The 19,573-nt window shown below is 43.3% G+C and overlaps 1 protein-coding gene across 3 annotated transcripts in view; it reads right to left on the reverse strand.

The window, feature by feature from the left end:
- Nucleotides 1–17,622, reverse strand: part of EPHA4 (EPH receptor A4) — a 140,541-nt gene extending 122,919 nt beyond the window's left edge. For all 3 annotated transcript variants that reach the window (XM_061187838.1, XM_061187847.1, XM_061187856.1), the window contains exons 1-3: nt 17,502–17,622; nt 14,415–14,482; nt 9,632–10,295 (exon numbers count right to left, since the gene is read on the reverse strand). In XM_061187838.1, the coding sequence (XP_061043821.1) occupies nt 9,632–10,295; nt 14,415–14,482; nt 17,502–17,592 (823 nt within the window). In that variant the 5' untranslated portion in view covers nt 17,593–17,622. The remainder of the gene's footprint in view (nt 1–9,631; nt 10,296–14,414; nt 14,483–17,501) is intronic.
- Nucleotides 17,623–19,573: the final 1,951 nt, after the last annotated feature.

The raw sequence follows: 19,573 nt of genomic DNA on the forward strand, positions 1-19,573 counted from the left end.
ATTAAATTAAATGTAAAATATTAATAGCATATTGATGAATGCTTGGACAGCTCCATAAATGGTGAAAATGGGAATAAAATTGTTTAATTATACCTCTAATTGGCAACACACCATGAAGGCTGGACTGAAAAAAAAAAAAATGGAGGGTGGGTAAGAGCACCACTATTAAAGGATCTTTGTCTACCGCCTTTGTTATCAGTTTATTATTTCATCCATGAAACACACAGTACAGATAAGACTACAAGACATAATTAAGTGTGTAAAGATTGCGAAGTATTGTTAAGTTGGTAAAATTAATTCATCAAACGTGATGATTTGCTCAGTTTTCAGGTCATGTATTTCTGGGGATATAGTGTTAGATGTGAATGGTTATTAACGGAAAAAGCTATATAAAAGAGACAGCAGCTCTGGTAATGAAGAAGCCGTTGTGGAAGGCAAGAGCTGGGAAACTCAGCGTCTCAAATCAGGTAAGTTCTTAAGGACAAAAAGCCCATGAGAAAAGCACTCCTTACTGAGCTGCGTCTTAACTAATCATGAGTTTGGCCCATATTTACCTGCCATGGTATTATGAGAGGAAATCAGGATTCTGTTAACCTCTGACCCCTCGGATCTGCAGCAGACAAAGGACCAATCTGGAGGCCTGGGAGAACATCGCCAAATGTCAAACAGCAGGGAAGCGATTGTTACGGAGGAAACAGTTGGCTTGGGCGCAGCCAGCTTCACTGGGGCAAACTGCTATTCACAGAAACAAGCCATGAAGAGATAACGCCATAAAATATGAACCAAATGGAACCTTTTTTTGCCTTGCTTCTAAATTGTTAGCTTTATGGGACTTCATGCTGAACAGTATGAAAAAAATCCAATTTGCTCTGAAGCGCATTAGTCTGTCTAACATCCTAATTATTGTTTACATTGCCATTTGCCTTCTATTAAGAATTGAATAATTACCCAGCACTTCATAGTTTAAAAATACAAGCAAACAGGATTATCTGGGTAATTAAGAAACTGTACCATAGCTTTGTTCTGCTGTGGAAAATATCTGTACACGTAGGGGAAATGATAATTATCAATCGACTTACTTCAAATGGTATTTTCAGGATTTTGAGCAATTGGAGATCTGTAACTTATTAAAGAAGAGGTTAGTAAGATCACCTTTGAGAAGTGTGGGTCTGTTTAAATCCATTCTTAGAAACAAGAGCCAGATAAGCAGCTGAATTTTCTCATCCACTAATGACACGAGAGAATATACCAAGTACAGAGCCTTCTGCTGTTCTTTAATCCCAATAATCCATCCCAAATGGACTTTGAACAGCATCATCAAATTTTGTCAGGCCATGTGGAGCTACACCAAAGCTCTTCTACATTTAGATGTTGTTTTAGCTGACCCAGTCCTTCCACCTAATTACACTGCAAAGTCTGGCTATTCTGCCCTGTGAATCAGTTCGAACTCAAAACTAATTGAACTTCAAAAACACTTCATGCCCAGTCCTCTTCTTCTAGTTTATAGACTACATATGATCACGGCCTTCTGAAGACAGTGCTGTTTTCAAGCAGAAAGTGAAGTTTGTTGGGTTAAATATACGTGTGCTCGCATTACCATTCTAAAGGAATAAAGCAAAGGTTAAGTAAATTTGGAGACACTGGGTGGGATGGGAAGACAGGAATTCAAAAGGCAATATTCAACCCAAAGCGAATATACATATAAGAATAAGGAACAGAATTAGAGTCACTACGCCTTTGAAAGAAATTTGTCTGGGACATAAGTGAAAATAAGAAATTTTAATCATGATTCTAGGTTTGAAGATGGTTGTGTCCATTCATAGATGAAGGACACTAACACAATGAAAATACCCATGGTGATTTGTACATTATACGCTTTCAGTATCTATTTGTTGAATGAGTGAATAGGTTCCAGCCCACTAGTGACCTAAAGCCTATTTCTGGAATTTCCTGAGATCTTAACAAATCTTTCTCCAAGAGTTTTATCTTTTACTTGACAATTTTTTAAGCCCTTTGTTGGGTCACTTCTAAACATTCCTAGCATAATCTGAATAGTGCCATCTCCTCCCTCCTCAGAAAGAACAGCAAGATTCCAGCTGAAACTGTCACTAAACAGACAAGCCAAGGGATTCACCAAGACTAGGTTCCTTTCCAAAGGTCACAATAAAATGAGCTGCGGGACCGTGGGTTGTTTTGCACGGGGCAAGGGGCCCCGGGGAGTGACAACCAGCCACACTGGGTCGGGGGGAGCGGGGAGGGTGCGGAGTTGTGTACAAAAAGGGCCCTGTGCAAATACCCCACTCTCTGCCTACACCCCCAATCTCTGGAAGCATTCAAATCAAAACCGAATTAATTTGCATGGTGTCTAAATCATTGGGTTCTGCATCAAGAGAAGGAGATTTTGGCTGGAGTTTCCAAAGGAAGCCCTCTAGCCTTTGTGAAAGGGGGAAATGGGTGTGCTGTTTTGCATGAGGGCGCATACAGAATATGCAAATGAGGAATCTGCGCCTGCAAAAGCAACCCTAGGCGGACAGCTGACGACCCGCATTCACGCAGAAAACGCTCCGTGTCTCCAAAGGGAGTTGTCAGCGGTACCAACCCGATTGTTTCCCCAGAAGCCCAAATAGACTCTGAATATTCATAAAATGTGCATTTAGTCATGGGACGATTAATTACTCTCCAGATCATGGGACCCAGTGACCTCACCTGCTCTCCTCCCCCAAAAGCAGCTCAGAGGTACCAGCTGGAAGGGGACACAGTGAGAAAGGTTTTAGGCCCTAAGTGAAAAAGATACAGTCTCTCAGGGTCCAGGGGCCAGCTGAGGTCTTCTTTAATCATGCCTTCTCACAAGCACAGTAAAACTTAAGAGAGCACTGAGGCATGTTATTGGACACAGATAAACCGTTTTCAAAAAGCTAAGGGCTACAAATTACTGCCTAATTTTATAGAAACATCTAAAGGGTTGAATACATGTCATTCTTCTAAGCTACCTAAATCTCCCAGATTCTGAAAGTTTCCAGAGCTTTCTTATTTTACTATAAAGTGTCTACAGAAGACAGAAGTACACTCTCTGTACCTGCCAGAAAAACAAAAAGCTGATGGACCAGTGTAGCGGTTCTCAAACTTTTTGGTCTCATGACCCTTTTACACACTCTTAAAAAACCTGAGGATGCCAAAGTGCTTTTGTTTATGTGGGTTAAAGCTACCAATATTTACCATTAGAAATTGAAACTGAGAGGAATTTATTTAAAAGTATCGATAATAAACCCATTACATGTTAACACAAATAATATGTTTTAATGAAAAAAATTACTATATTTTATAAAACAAAATTAGTGAGAATAGTGACATCGTTAATGCCTGGCTTAACAGAGGACATCTGGATTCTCATACTTGCTTCTCTATTCAGTTTGATGAGATGAGCTATCACATATCAGGTAGTCTCTGGAAAACTCCATTCATGAGAAAAGGGGAGGGAAAAGGCGAATGACATATTAGTATTAAAGTTTTGACCTTGCAGACCACATGAAAGGGTCTTGGGGAACCCAGCTGGAACACACTTTGAGAATCACTGCAGTAGGCTGGAGAACAGAGGATTTGATCAATGCAGATAAGAACAGCCATTTCATACCATCCCCTACCTTTGCATATGTCACCACTGCCCTCACCTCCCCCCCCCAAAAAAATCTACTTCAAACCCTAAACCGGTTTCCATTGTTGGACAGACAGTGACCTAATAGCCCATACTGTCATCATATTTCTATCGAACAACAATAAAATTAACAATAACATTTTCCACTTCATTAGTGCTTAATCATTCTGGGCACTGTGCTAAACCCTTTGTACATGCATGCTTAGATGTGTGTATCACACATAATAACATACCATTGTCAGCAATTTGCAGATGTAAACTTGAGGTTAGGGAGGTTAAGTTAAGTGACCATGATTGCACACCTGGTTAAGCAGCACACCTGGAAACTAAACTCAAGTCTCAAACTTCAAAGGCAGGTCTTAGCCATTTTGTGCTAGTAACTATGTTAACTCATGGGATGCAGAGATTTTTGAACATTCAGATCATAGAGATGGTTCATAAACATGATGAAAATAGTTAAGACCCAACTGAAGTAGGAATTACAAAAAAGGACCTCATTAATACATTAGTCACATGCAAAGATTCTGATATATCATGTTGACTCCATGAAACATTACTCCACCAAATAAATGTTTAATATGAAACAGGCCACAATACCTTATGCATTTATTTATTCATTCATTCAATGAACATTTAATGAGACTCCACTATGTTCCTTAATTGTCAGTGGTGTTACTTGTCTGGTTATCCTAGACTGACCTCCACATACATGCTCATGGTCAAGAAGTTTTACTAAATTCACTTCTCCAAGATAAAGCCAGAAAAATAACAAAGCAAGGTTAATCCAATTTTTTAAAAAATGTACATGTATGATTTACAAATTAAAGTGTTTGTTTAAAAATATTACCAGGAAAAACTAAGACACCCTAACTATCAACCAACAGGGAAAAAAATTAAAGTATGATATATTCATACTACAGAATATTAATTATCAAATATGAAGGATGAAAAAAAGTTATATTCTCTAATATGGAATGATGTCCATGACAAATAGTCAAGCATCTTAAAAACAAGATGACAAGAAGATGATTCCATTTCTATAATTTTTTAAAATACATGAATATAGATATATTTGCATTATCTGCCAAATCATAAAGAGTGGTAACTCAGAAATAAGTTGGAGTAAAAGAGTTTGAAGCATACAGTTCTTTGGTAATGTTAAATTCATTAATTAAATGCAAAAAAAAATTGCCCCCAAAAAACCTAAGTATTAAAATTCAATGATGTGAAAGTCAAACATGTATCATGACCACCTCTGTTTCGCGCTGTAGTAACTGAAAAGCCATTTAATCTGTCTTTCTCCTAAAGACTCAAGTCTTAACAGAATAATTATGTCTTAATTCATTTTTGAAAAGTACAAGGAAGTTCAGTCAGATTAAAATAAATCATCAAATCTTAAATACCGGATTCAAAAATCCCTAACTGAGGTAATTCCTACGTGGTGCTTTGGTGAATCCAAAATAGAGACCATTGCTTGATTCACACTCACAAAAGAAGCCTGGTCACACGTAGAAGGGAAAATAAAAAAGTATAACAGAAAAAGGACAATAATTAAACCCTGCTCTTCTCAGATGTAAAGAATCGTGTCTTTCAATGATCACAGCCATGCTTCAAAGCCAGAGATAAAAGCAGCCATGTGACTTAAGCAATTGATTCTTAAAGACATGATTCAAAGGTAGAAGAAAAATTTCAGAAGTGGAAAGGATATAACAATATCTCTCTGAACTATATTTTAAACGCTTCCTTTCCAGTACTGCGTTCTCCTACGGTCCTTCTATAATATATTAGGAAAACAAAGTAATAATTTTTGTTTAAACACAGCCCTCTCTCTCTTTTCAGAGCACAAATATGAAATATTTTTATTTTACAGCCATCAAAACATTTCTCTATCGTTCTTTCTCAAAAGAGCTTTTAATAAGATACCTTTTGCTGATATGAAGGCATCATATATGTAATGATATATAATATAGGTCCTAGATATAAAGGACCCCAAACAATTTACAGCAAAATTACGTATTTAAGCAAGGTTTAATTCCTACCTAGCTTAATTTTGTCACAGTTGCGATTATTTGGCCTTAAGTGACTCCAGAAGAATGTTCTCTTTTCATTAGTATTATTTTTATACATGCTCTCTGAAAATATTGCTTATTAATCTTTCACAAAGAGTAAATCTGTGACTTCCCTTTCATTTTTCAGCTCTTTAATTAAGCAAAAAAATAAGTTAATAAAGAATCTTTTCCTCTCCTCCTCCTGCTTAATATTTCCGAGGTAATAAAACAACCCTGTAAAACATCTGGAACATTCCCTCCTGGGGGGGGAGGGGGTATGTGTAGGGGGAGGGGGGACATGTCTGAGGAGGATTTTGTTTCCTTTTTCTTACTAACTAGAACAGTTACTTATCCGCTGCACCCAATCACTAGGCAAGTTCAAACTACTGCCAACACCAGGCAGACATTCTCCTGGAGAAGACAGATGAGTGGCTACACTCTTTTTTGTCCTGCTGAGACTGAGCCAAATCATTTCAGAAAATGGTATTCCAGAGCAGAATGAACTTGCAGCTGCTTCAGAGGGCACGCCCGCCATCACCCTGCCGCTCTTGACACTTTTGACGCGGCTCCTCACCTGCATTTGCATGTACTGCTTGGAGGTAAGAACTCCAAGAGGAAGTGTAGTCCTGTCCCCAAGGTCCCTTGAGGACTCCGGCCGATGACCAGCGTTAGATGCAAACAACAGCACACCCCAGGCCCCCACCCGCCCTGGCCATTTTTGCCCAAGGATCTTTTGTCAAACATTTAAGATCTTAATCAATCTTCACTCTGACCTCCCAGACCCCAAGGAAGATGGATGAGGAAGTAGGTGACCTTTCACCTGTTCTTCTATTTGTCCTGCCACAGCAGACCCATTGAAAAGACAATTGGGGAGGAACCTGCTGCCAGAGTTCTGAAGACTTGCCCATTCTCCTTTATATCCTTTCTTAAGCTCCCTTTACGCCCTGGTCTTTCTTGTCCCACTTCCAAATCACTTTTCTTTCACTCAGAAGAAAGTTCTCTTTCCTGTAGGAGAGGGGAAAAAAATGACACTCTCCAAATATCATTTTCAAATGAATGTTATTCTTTGTTAGGGCAAAGGCAATGCTTCCTATCTTTGTCCTTGACTTCTAAGAGTGGTTGGAAGATGGACTTCCCTTTTACCATTTTAACTCGACACCCTTAAAATTCAACAGCTATGACCTTGGTAAGAGCTGAGTGATAAAGGAAATGTTAGCGTTAACATCAGATTAATGTTTTATGATCTAAAAGGTGATTTTTACCAATTTTACATCACTGTGTCCTCATAGCAAGTCTCTAAGCTAAGTACAATTATTATCAACCCATTTTATAGATGAACAAACCAAGGCTCAGAGGGCTTAAGAAACATGCTCAAGGTCTTGCAGCTAAGTGACCAAACTGAGACACATTTCCTTGTGTCGATGTTCTTTCTACTCTTCCTAGATAATCCTGATACTCCAGTAATGATGGCACGGATGGAGGAAACCATTTTCATTACTCTTAATATGTTTACAGTCTTGAGTTATCCCTAAAAATTCTCACTCAAATTTGGAATTTAAGAATTCTTGTCATTCAAGTTTTTTCTTCCTCCCTAAATTCATCAGAGATTCTTACCTGGCAGTCTTAAATACAAGCAAAGTGCAAGGTTTTGTGCAAAAAGTGTCTTCTTGAAAGATTTAATCATTTTACTAGTAGCAAAGAAAATACCTGGGTAGCAAGAGTGCAGAGAACAAAGATTCTCAAAAAGCTTAATCAACCTTCCCCTTCCATTAAATATCTCGCCTTGTGTTAGGGACAGTTTGCTCAGAAATGGACTGGACCTAAAACATGAAGCCTCACCCTTTCCATGGACCACATGATGATGAACTGGATTCCCAAGGTTATTTCCATAAAGCCAAACACTACCATGTTCAATTGCCTTTACATTCACTTCCCCCTCCATCTTTTTCTCTTTTCCTTCTAATTTGGGTTGTAAAAATGTCAAGGAGTCTCACAGTGCAGCAATGTATGAGTTACTGGGCTCTGTGACAATTGGAAATCAATGACATTAGATACAGAGAAACGTACTAATGCCAGAAGCATGAACATTTGAGCAAGAAATGGAAGACAATGTGTGTGTGTGTGTTTTTAAATATATATAAGAATCTTGAAATGTAAAGATGTGCAAGTCCTGTCTTATAAAAATCAAAAAGGCAGAATAATTTACTCTAAAATGTGATGCAAGGTCACTGCCCTATTCATTTCACTCTTCCTGCTATGATGATTGTAATTTCAGTGCCAGTAACAATGCACTCACGTATTTTCTAATGTTAATACCAGAATCTACTTCAGGGTTTCCATTTGGTACAGCTTACCTAGTAGTTGCCAAGTCAAGAGTTAACAAAATGGCAAGAAATCAACCTTTGTAAAAACAAAACAAAACAAAACAAACCTTGAAATTCCAACCTTTAAATTTTCAAGTTCACAAGTTTACCTTTTGACTCTAGGTCAACAGAAAAGGTTGCCAGCCTGTATTCTGTTTTACTTTTCAATGCAATTAAAAGACAGTCATTGTTAGCTATGCCTAGAAATAACTATAGCAGATCAAGAATGACACTTATGAACTCTGAAAGGAGAAATGCATAACTCTATGACACCAAACTACTCCACATGCAGCTTTCTTTAGGTTATAACTGTTGATTTCCAATCAGTCAAGTGGATTGCTCCATAGTTAATCCCACCCTGTCATTAAGATGGTTGAAATGCCAGACAAATTGTTTGGCAGTCAGTTATTTCGGGCTCTTTAATCGCCAAATCAGATGAACCATGTGGCAATGTAGTCTACAGTTCAACAATCACCCTGAGAAAAGATTAATCTGATCTGTTCCAGAGATGGGACCAAGAGTTACACGCTTTAGTAGTAATCATAATAAGACTGGCAGCAGCAGACTATTAATAACCACTGAAAATAAATACCAAGCAAAAATAAAAATCTTGGAATAGCTGCTTTTTTTTTAAGCCTTAATCCACACATGACATGAGCAATCCATATAAATATGGATTACTCCCAGCCCTTCCTCAAACACAAAGCTGCTATAAAGAAAACAAGTTTGCAAACTCCCCAGAAAGGCGAAATAAGGGAAGAGGGAATTGCAGACACAGAACTTTAGGTGAGAGGAAAAAAAAAAAAAAAGTCACCTTAGTAATATGATAAATAGTAATTAACATGATAAAAAAAATCTGGATTTCTTCAGAAACTCAATAATCAAAATGGATTACAATTTACTATTGCCTCTGACCACAGATCGAATAAGACTCTTCCTAGCTCTTTATCACATCCTCAGGGAAATCAAGGTCTTTCATCAAGATTCATTTCACTTGGAAACCCTATCAATGGGCGCTCAGTGGAACATAAGGCACTTGAAACCTTGTCACTCCACTTTGCTGGGCCATGTCTACACTGGTCCACAAGGCAGGAAAAACTGGACTTTCCTCACACAGCTCAATTTTAATCAGCAGGAGGAAACTGGAACAACAAATCCTAATTCCACATTTAAATCATTCATGTACACATCCATACGAGGAGAGATGTTTACCGACAGGAGAACCATGGTTCGAAAATGTGTCTGCCCTCTTTAAGTAAGGATCAATCAAGGCCTTTCTTCAGCTTGTTCATTTACATTTCAGAGGGCACATCAAGCCGGTTCAGATCTAAGTGCCTGTTAGCAAATGTGTTTGGCCTTCTGCTGATTACAGCAGCATCATTTATTTTGTCAGTATTAGAATCGTCTTAGCTTTGCCACCTGGAGCTGTAGCACTTACTCATTAGACCCCTCTGTCCCACCACATCCCACAGGGGCTGCTAATTACTGGCTTTACTCCATTTAGTCTCATCTCTGATTTAATTATGTGCACTGAGCCCTAATGAAAAGTACAAGATGGCTCTCCTTACCTTGGCATTCTCCATTCCGCTCTTCATGCCCGGCATGGCATAGGCAGTTGCCAATGGGTACCAGCCATTCACCATCTGCCCCGCAGTACATTTTTGGCACATCCTTCTCTTCTGAGTTGTTGACACAGGAGCCTCGAACTTCCACCAGGGAAGACGTATCGGCCCCTGTGATGGTGTCTGGAAACTGAGCCAGATTGCGAACGGTGAGCGGACACTTCTTGTAGAACACTCGGACCGAAACCAAGGCGATGCAGGCCCCTACATCCTGAAACGCCAGATAGAACCCCTTTTTGCTCAATGGCCCTACATCCCGGATTTCCGTGTTCAGCTTCATGATTCGGTCGCCAATGTCCACTTGGGTGAAGCTCTCGTCGGCGGCGATGGTGTCAATTTTGGCAAACTGGCTCTCTCGGATAAAACGCTCCTTGTCGTTGTCTGATTCATAGTAGTACAGGTTAAACGTCTCCTTGCAAGTGCCCATGACACCCGGAAGACTGTTGCAGTCCCTCAAGGTGAACTTGATCTCAATGTACACCCTCTGAGCCCCTTCTCGGGTGATCCAATCAGTTCGCAGCCAATTATTCTGGCTGGGCTCCATCACGTTGCACACTTGGTAGGTTCGGATTGGCGTATTTTTTTCATCCATAATACTTACTTCCTCCCACTGCAAAGATCCAAAGGAAATGCATCGATTACAAAAATTTCATCATACAGTGATTTATCAGTTCTATTTTACCCTCATAGGACAGTGATGATTTTTGTTGCAATAAGAAAGAAAGCTACCTAGCACTAATTCCTCACCAAGATGATATTATATTGGGAAAGTATTTTAATTTTCACTCTTTTGCCTCAGATCCAGAGGTTTTGCTGGATTGATTGCTTTTGAGTTCTCAGCAGTTGCTCGTTCGTGGTGGTCTAACAACCTCAAATTCACCTATTACAACTGCTACAATTTCAAGTGACAACAGTTCAAACTTACTCAAAAATGAAAAAACTAGGATGTGTATTGTTTCAACAACTGAGCAGAGACCTGCAAATTAAGAGCAGGAAGTGCAGAGTCTGCCAAAGGAAGACAATTATCAGTCAATTAGTGGCGCTCCTGTCAGAACTTTGCTCTCTAATACCTAAAAACAAATGTCTATTTTTTTTTTTTTTTTTTTTTGGCGATGTCACTACTCTTTAAAGGGGCAAAGAAAATCTCACCATTCTGGTTTTGGTAATCCTGGGAAGATAGAGAGTAAACTTTATGGTTGGATTTCTCAAATACACTGTCATTTATAATGGTAGAACACTTTTCAAGAACACGTATTCAGTCAAAAAGTTTGTATACTGTTCTTATTTTTAAAACAAAGTAAACACGAATGCACACGTGCATTGCTTCTAAATAGTCTGTGGATATTGAGAATAAAATAGTAAGTGGTATTTATGAGTGAAAGCCCAAGAAAATTAAAGAAGGATAGTAGGGTTTTCTTTCAATCTACTTCCTAACACAGAGATTCTCATAGTGGGATAATCTGAGTTCAGCAAAATTCACTGTGACTAGCGCTGTCGTTTCATTCTCGCTGTGGCTTTTAAAATAATCCTAAAAGCAGCAAGATAATTTGGGGCTCCTACCAGACTGATAGGCAGCCTCCAATTCTTCATTAATATCTACAGTAATGCCTTTATATAGATCTGGTATAAATCAGCTTAAGTATCTAACACATGAATATAATTAGAAGAAAAAAGATAGTTTAAAAAAATTCGTATTCTATAATAGCTATACTTAAAGCTCCATTCAAGCCAATGAAGTACATAGAATCATAACATATCTTTTAACAGGTTTCCCATCTGTGCATTGGAAAACTATTAATGGATGGAAATGTTACTATGTGAAGGGCCATAATGCATAAAATTCCGTATCCCTTTCATCTGCCACCATTATGAAAGTTTTAGAACTGGGAGAGTTAAGTGCCCTGTGGTGATTAAAATTTCTTTTTATCCACTAAGCAATAAATCACCAGTAATTTACTGATTTGGGGGAAATTCATGTAAATCCAAAAATAGATCCCCACCTTCAAAAAAACCGACTCAGCATGCTTCTCATCTCAGAACAAAGGAAATATGGAAAAACACATTTATCAATGTAAATGAAAGCACATAGGGAAATCTCCACAGTTCATACACATAATTCAGGTCTAATTCGAATTTTCCAGCCCGAACTTAATTGTCTAAACACATTGATCAATTCAGCAGAACAACGACAAATCTCCCCTTAGTTTTGCATTTTACAATCAGTGTCAGAAACTCAGTATACTCCTTTAAATGAACACTGCCAAGAAATTAGGTTTTTGCTACAATGTTGCCATCAGAAACCATCACTTTCCATTATTTTCATGTTCTGCTTAGCTGTTCTGATGGAAAAATGAAAGAACAGTGAGTACAATTCATTTTTGACCTGGTGGTATTGTCAAATAAGGTTTCTTTTTCTTTTTAAAAATAACAACAACAACAAACATGTCATTATTGGTCAAAATTATAATCTCAAATTTCCAGCCAAGAAAGATGTGAACTGTTCTAACAATAAGTAGAGATTTCAGAATAATCAAAAGATTCAAATATGCTTTTACACTCAGTTAGAAAGACTTTTTTAAAGCCAATCCACCCCCTACTTGTTAAGATATCCAATTACCCCTTCATTCGAGGCCCAAAAAAGTCTTCTTTATTACAAAATCTAGAAATTAATTAAACTTCATAACTTGGCACATAATTTCTCAATGGCTACTATGTATTTTGGAAGGACTAATTCTATTATACACAAATAAAATTTCATTTCTTATGTTTCATAATAATATTTAAAACATTACACACATGGTATTTAAGGAAAGGGAAGGAGTACATTCTATATTCAGAAGTCCACATTCTGCCCATAAAAGGTTCTGGGTTGTGTACAGTCAGCTATGCACAGTATTTTTTTTTTTTTTTTTTAAGGGACATGGAGACAACCAAAAGAAGTTTTGTGTCTAGAAAAAGTGGCCAGGTGCTCTTTCAACAGTTCTCTGGGAGCTGGGGTGGGGGGAGGGAGATGTCTGTAGCATATTAAGTTGCAATAAAAGCTTCCCAGAAACTAGATAGACCATGAACTGGACTTGAAAATGTGTTACTCCTTGCTTTTCAATAGGTCACATGTATATTTAGTGTAACAAGTCAGGTCCAAAATCATACTAGATGTATCCTCTCTTCAAACTTGGGAACAGCCAGTAAGAAAAATAAGGCTCATTAATTTTTTTAATGCAAGTACTGATACCTTCCATCCTCAGTTTTGCCAGCAGTTCGAATACATTCAGCCTACAGAGCAATACCTCTGGTGTAGCATGGGAAAGCCTCCTTGAATCAATGACCTTTCCAGGGTATAGGATTAACAAGAGTCTGACTCTCACAAGATAAAGCTGTACCTTTCTTCGCATTCAAAGGATGAGGGCAATTGCCTGCAATCAGAGGTGAATACAGCCTGTCTACACTGCCAGAGACCTGCCAATCACTCTCCCTCCCTTTAAAAAAAATGGTTTTGAGGGCAGACTAGAATTTTTCAGCAGAGACCCAACCAACTGCAGTCAAGTTCAGGCAGAAAACCAGGAAGGCAGGACAATCTCCATTTTATTTCAAATGGATGACAAGACTTGCTTTGGAAAAAGCCTAAAATTTTCCGTTCTTGCCTTGTCTTATTTTTGAAGCCCATCTTCCATAACAGTTTCTATGAATCTTTATTTTTTTCAATCCTTTATTGTTTATTCAATGGCCAGGTGTGAAGCGCCATACTGGGTGCTGGCATGACAATTTTTGCCTGATAAAAGACTCCTAATCTTTCACCCCCATTGCTTTTAGTCGAATGACTCAGTCATAGACTATCAAGCCTGTAAAGGTAGGATGATATGCTTAATTTTTAAAGGATTTGAGAGTTTCAATCTGGCAGATGCCAGAGTTACACATTGTACTGATTTCTTTCCAAAGCTGATGCATTCTGACCTATTATTAAGGGGGGAGGATGGGGTAGGAGAATGTGGCTATTAACCTAATTCTATTCTCATGGCAAATTCAAGAAGAAATGAACAGTGACGCACTCTCTCATACTCTATAATCCAGCCTCCCCAATCTCCAAAGATCCAAGATTCCAAATACTTTAACTTTCACATTTAGTAACAACAATGCCAAACTTGGGGCTTTTTTTTTTTTTTTTTTCTGCATAGATGTTGCCCTTGATAGAAGTTCGTAAGGCTTTCTCTCAGCGTGCAAGTGAAAAGCAGCTGATTTAAGATTGTCATAGCAAGTTACAGAGCCCCCCGCTGCTCACACACAGAACTAAACCTGCTCCTGGTACAACTAGAAATGTTCTCTCCCTGGTATTTTTATTTACTCATTTTCCTCCTCTGAAAATAGAACAATTGCTCTAAAATTAACCCTGTCAGGACTTCATGGCTATCACAGCAATAGGCATAAATTCTAATTTGGTCCCCAGATCGTATTTCTTGTTGGTGTTTTAGTCTTAAATAGGCATCTAAGGCAATGCCTCCACCAATCTCCTAGTTTTGAAACCCCTTTTTGCCCTTTTGGATTCCAGTTCTTCCATGACAGAGCTATCCAAAGGGAGTATAGGATTTCTCCAACAAAGCGTAATTCACTTCATAGGCCATGGCGGAAATCTGACCCCCGGCCACAATCAACAAGAATCACGCCATTAGGACTCTCAGAAAGTTGCTAATCACTCCTTTTTACCCTGTGGATCAGAGAGCAATTCGGAACTTACCCCTCCTTCCAGAGGGCTTGCTATCCACCCAAGTTCTCCCTGAACAGATCTGGAATCCAGTAAGGTAACTGCAAAAAAACAAAGAAAAATAGATTAATTTCCAATTGCAAAAAGGCAATACTACAAAAAACCATTTGCCTGAGCGTTTCCATATGTGCCGAGGGTGTGCATATCCAACTCTGATCAAAACCTAAACCCGGTCTCACTTATGTAAATAATCATTACTCACTCGATCTTCTCCCCTCTTTAAATCTGCAGGTTCTTATTTATTTAACTTGCTTAGCATTTAAAATTCCATCCCAGGACTCAGTTGACTCTTTCTCTAAAAAGGATGAACTGAGAATCTCAAGTACAATTCAAAAAATAAATATATCTATGTAGGGCAGTTACACTCCCAAGCAAAATCTGCATTCATCTCTGTCTGGTATCTACTAGAGTTATTTGTTTTTGCAAGTTTCAGATGACCGCATAACTCATCATCATGGTGACAGAGCCACAAGTGAATTCTATCAGAGAGTACTCAAAAGGGTCATGAAAAGGCTCTCTCCCCTACCATTTTTTTTTTTTTTTCCTCCACCACCAAATAAATAGGCCCTGGATGTGGTATCCGCCGCTTTTTTAAATATCAAAGTTTCAGAAGGGGGAAATGGCAGACGTGTGGAATTAGAATGCAAATACACTTAAGTGTTCTCTTTGGCCTTTTTGAAGACAATCGGAGACTCCTTCCCCCAAGAGGAAATCACTGGTTTAAATTTTAGTTATGGAGGACTGCCTAATAGATTTAGTATGCTTGTGCTACACCTAAGAGTTTGCATCCAAGCTTGGGGGAACCGAGAGGGCGGCTATACAGCGGTCGCACCCCGCCCACGCTGGAACAGACCTAGGCACCGAGAACATTGAAAACGACGCAATGAATTCCTAAACTCTCCACATTGTCTTTCCCACCGAGATCTGCAGGCCTGGGGGTCGAAAGGCCCATCTCAAAGGAACCACTGGGTTATTAATTTGATCAGGGAGGCTGGCTCTTCAGGCTGGGGGAGGGGTGGGAAATGGGAAACCTTCATCCTTGCTCCTGCGCACCCCAACTCTCAGTCTCGCCCTCCGGCCCCTGAATTCTGCCCACCTCTCCTCTCATTTCACCCCGACGTCAAAATAGTTAAAAATGAGCCTCTTTCTCCAGATTTTCCCGAGAAGCCTGAATTCCTAGCGTCTGTTAATTATTTTAAAATGTAGAGCCTTCCCTGGGTCGCTCCCGCCCGGAGTTGCGCCCCCCCCCCCTCCTTCTCTCCTCTCGGTCCCTAGAGAAAAGCCCGCTACATCCATTTGGATTTATGTAAGGTGGATTAGGGACACAAAGGGAACAATAAGACCCAATTTACAAAAAAAGGAAGGGAGTAGAAAGGGAGGGTAAAAGGGAGAAAAGAAAACGTGATGGGAATAAAAAGCAACAAAATGAATTAATTTTTAAGGGGGAGGAGGGGTCGGAGAGGGGGTGACCCCCCTCCTTTCTACATCAGCCTACAGCTCCATCAGCGCCTTTTTTGTCTAGAGCTCCCAAGTTTTGCTCCCAAAAGAAAAAACAAGGGGAAAAAGGAAAAAAATCTCTGCGTTTGGTGCAGAGAGGTCTTGGGAGACGTCCTAACAAGAGTGCGAAGTAGTCAGGAGAACGCGGGATCCACGATCCCGCTCAGAGGAACGACCCCGGGGACCGAGGGGCAGCAGGGACCGAGATGGCCCACGTCGGTAGGAGAGAGGAGATCGAAAGGGAGACAGAGCGACTCTTTCCTCCCAAGCCTTGTCTGCCGGCAGGTGTGTGAATCTCTGGGAGCTTGCGTCTGGCGAGCTCTTGGTACCTCCTGCCCAGCCAAGGCTAAGTTGGTTTTTGGCTCCCTCCTTCGGAACAGGGAAAATGATAGATTGTAGGGGGATGGATGCACGGATCCTGGAGAGATGGACGGACGGATGGATGGATGGATGGATGGAGGAGGGTGGGGAGGTGAAGGAGTCGGCGAGCCAGCTGCGCGCAGGCTCGAGCGCGAGCATCGCCGGAACATACGCGCACACAATCGGGGCACTCGAGCACAGGCACACAATTGTCCGCGTCGACGCGGGCACCCGCGCACCCACAGACACCCATATGCGTGCGCGCGCATACACACACGCACACGCAACTAGCCTTTCTCTGAGATCATCAGAAACTAAATGATCAACCCCCATCTCCCCGACACAGACACAGACACACACACACACACACACACACAGAGCCCTCCAGCACGTCCAAACAGACGCGCATAAAACTGAGCACCCACACTGATCCAGTTGGTCCGGCACGTTCCCTCCAAACTAACCCGGTGTACAGTTCTAGGGGCAAAAAGCTAAAACTCGAGTACGTTCAGCTTGCCGGCGGGTTCCCAAGGTCTGCGGGGTGACATGAGGAGCTTGGGGTCCCCTAGGCCAGCAATCGCACCCCGACGGCGTGGGGCCCGGCGGGGAGAAAGGTGTCTGACGCCGGGTGCTAGCAATCAGGTCACCAGCGACCGGCGAGCGGCGCCACGACCGCTGCGCGGCGGAGGCCCGGCAGCCAGGTCCCGGGAAGCGCAGGGCTCGGGAAACTTTGCAGAAACCAGAGCTCGCAAGGCTTTCGCAAGAACCCGAGAGCACACCATACCCTCAAGGAGCTAGCTCCAGGCTTCCGTTACCCCTCGACCTGGCCTGAGTGGGTAAGTGGTGGTAGAAATAGGTCCACAAAATTTATTTATTTATTTGTTTTCTTGGCGTTGTCTCCCGTGCATCCCCTCGGGGCACCTCGGGCTGCCCTCGCCGGTGGATGCCGATAAACTTTGTCCTTTCGCTACAAACTTGGGCAACCTCGCCACATGCACGGGTCACCGCCCCAAGGCAGGCTGCCCGGCCGCTCCCCGCCTTCCCTTCGCGGTTCCCCTCGCCCCAGCCCCCTTTCTCCGGAGTCAAGGCGACCGCTCGCGCCGGGATCCCCCTGCACCCTCCGGCCTCGCGCTCCCGGGGACCATTCACCCGCCGATCTTCGCCTCTCTGTCCCAGACCGCAGAAAGGCCGCCCCATTCTTACCTTCATTCGCGGGATACACCCTGGAACCGGTGACAGCGTCGCAAATCCCAAACAGAAACGAAAAGAGGAGGAAATAAAAAATCCCAGCCATGGTTCGCCGGTGCTAACGCTGCTCCTGCCGCTTCTATCCCAGTGGAATAAATGCTTAAGTTAGGAGTGCAGCAGGCTGAAGACATTGCCAAGGGGGTGGGCCCGGCCCGTGACGTGCACCCGCCAGTCCGGGGCCCGCAGCCAATAGTAGCGCAGAAAGGGTTGCCTGGCCCCGCCCCCGATGAGCAGAGCCCGCCCCGATGCCCCGCCCCCTCTGGGCTCGGCTGGGCGCTTGGTCTCCCCGGGATTAAGGGGGCGAGTTCTGCCGCGTCCCTCGCCTGCTGGAGTGAGGCAGCGGGTCCCCTGGTCGCATCTCAGCGGTCCAGCCCCTGGAAGGCGGAAGGAGCTTCCAAAGACTCTGAATTGGTTGGGGGAAGTCCGAGGAAAGGTTGGGAACCCCCTCTTACGCCTCGGGCGGTTTGAGATAGAGGAAAATGCTCTTTTATTGCAATAAAAAAAGTATCAAGTTGACCTGCCTCTTTGCTGTTGCTCTTTTCTGAGGGTCGAAGTGTTCGCGTCCCGCGCGCCCCGACTCGGGCTACACGTTCACTCCTGCGCGCGGCCGCGGCCACTCTCTGCTACCTGGCCCCTGGCCCCGTTTTGTGTCTTTGTGGTGCATCTCCATATGAAATGCTCTTTGGGGAGAGTTTTGTGGCTTGATTACTGCTTTTTTTCCCAGGCTCCCAGCTGCCTGGAGAGCGGTACCTAATCAGTCCCCAACGTCGAGTGCAGCCCTCGGCCCGTCTCCAGAGACTGAGCGAAAGACTTTCTAGCAACGGAGAAGCCCCCTCAGGCCCCATCTCCGCGCTCAGCCGTGGAGGGAAGGGCGCTTCCACCTCCCCGGCCCCGGGACAGGACTCCCCACCCCGGCAAGGCGCCCAGAGATGGCCTTGGCTGCCGGGAACCAACTGTGTGTTCCCCGTGGGGAGTCCCTGGAACCGGGCCTAGCAAGTTCGGGGCCCGGGGGGTAGAAGCGAAGAGCTGAAGTGGAGAAGTGCGGGGACCTGCTGCAAACCCGAGCTCGGGGGCTGCCCGGAGCGGTTGCTGCCGCCCTGCGCTCCCGTCGCTCCCCTGCGCTCGTCCGGACAGCTCTCGCCGCCCCCAGGAGACGGTGGTGAGCGACAGGACCCGCAGAAATCCGCGCAGCCGCCCCCGCCGAGGTGCTGCGGGTGTCACTGTGGGCCTCCTGGGGGCCCAGGCAGCACTGGGCCCTGGTTTGTCCCCCGATGCCCCGGACGCGGGCGCAGCCAACTGAGCGCTGCCCAGAGACCGCAACGCAGCAGGCGGCCCGGGGCGCGGCCCCCGACATGACTCGGTGAATTTCTCCGGACGTTTGAAGATGCCCTGATTCCTGACGAGGTCTCCCTCCTTCCCTCCTCCCAAACCGCCCCTCTTCTGGCTCCCCACGGGGTAGGACCGGGTTTTCCTCGCGGACCTTGGTCCCAGCGGGAAGGCGACCGCGGGGAGATGGAAGTGCCTTTCCCTCTCCGGCGGCAGCTCATCGTGAACCAACCGCGCCACCTGCCGGCCGGAAAAGGGAGTGCAAGGCCCGCGCGGAAGGGCGAGCGGACAAAGCCCGCACCACGCAGTCCGCAGAGAGTAGGTGTGTCCGTAGGGTATCTTTTCATCCACCCGCCCCTCTCCGGAGCACCCAGGCCACCCCTGCGGAGTGGTGGCGGGTGGCCGTGGAGAGGGCCCGGGAGTCCTGTCGCACTTCTCGACAGCTGGATTGCAGAAGACGAAATCAGAAAGCGTTTCAAGGAGAAACTCTTAGTATCCCAGGGGTTGCCTGAGTAGCTGCCATCCCTGAAATAGAAATCCTAGAGAAAGAACGAGGGGGTGTAGGGCGGTGTGGAGGAGAGAGCAGATCGCGGCCACGGTTTCAGGTCATTGGCCTCCGTAGCACATCGTGTCTACTCCACTCGTGCAAATTCAGACCCGGGCTAATTAGATGGGCAACTTTTACTTGAGCGCGCTTGGCG

This window comes from Eubalaena glacialis, chromosome 1 (assembly GCF_028564815.1).
Source record: "Eubalaena glacialis isolate mEubGla1 chromosome 1, mEubGla1.1.hap2.+ XY, whole genome shotgun sequence".
In the NCBI taxonomy this organism is placed as follows: Eukaryota; Metazoa; Chordata; class Mammalia; order Artiodactyla; family Balaenidae; genus Eubalaena; species Eubalaena glacialis.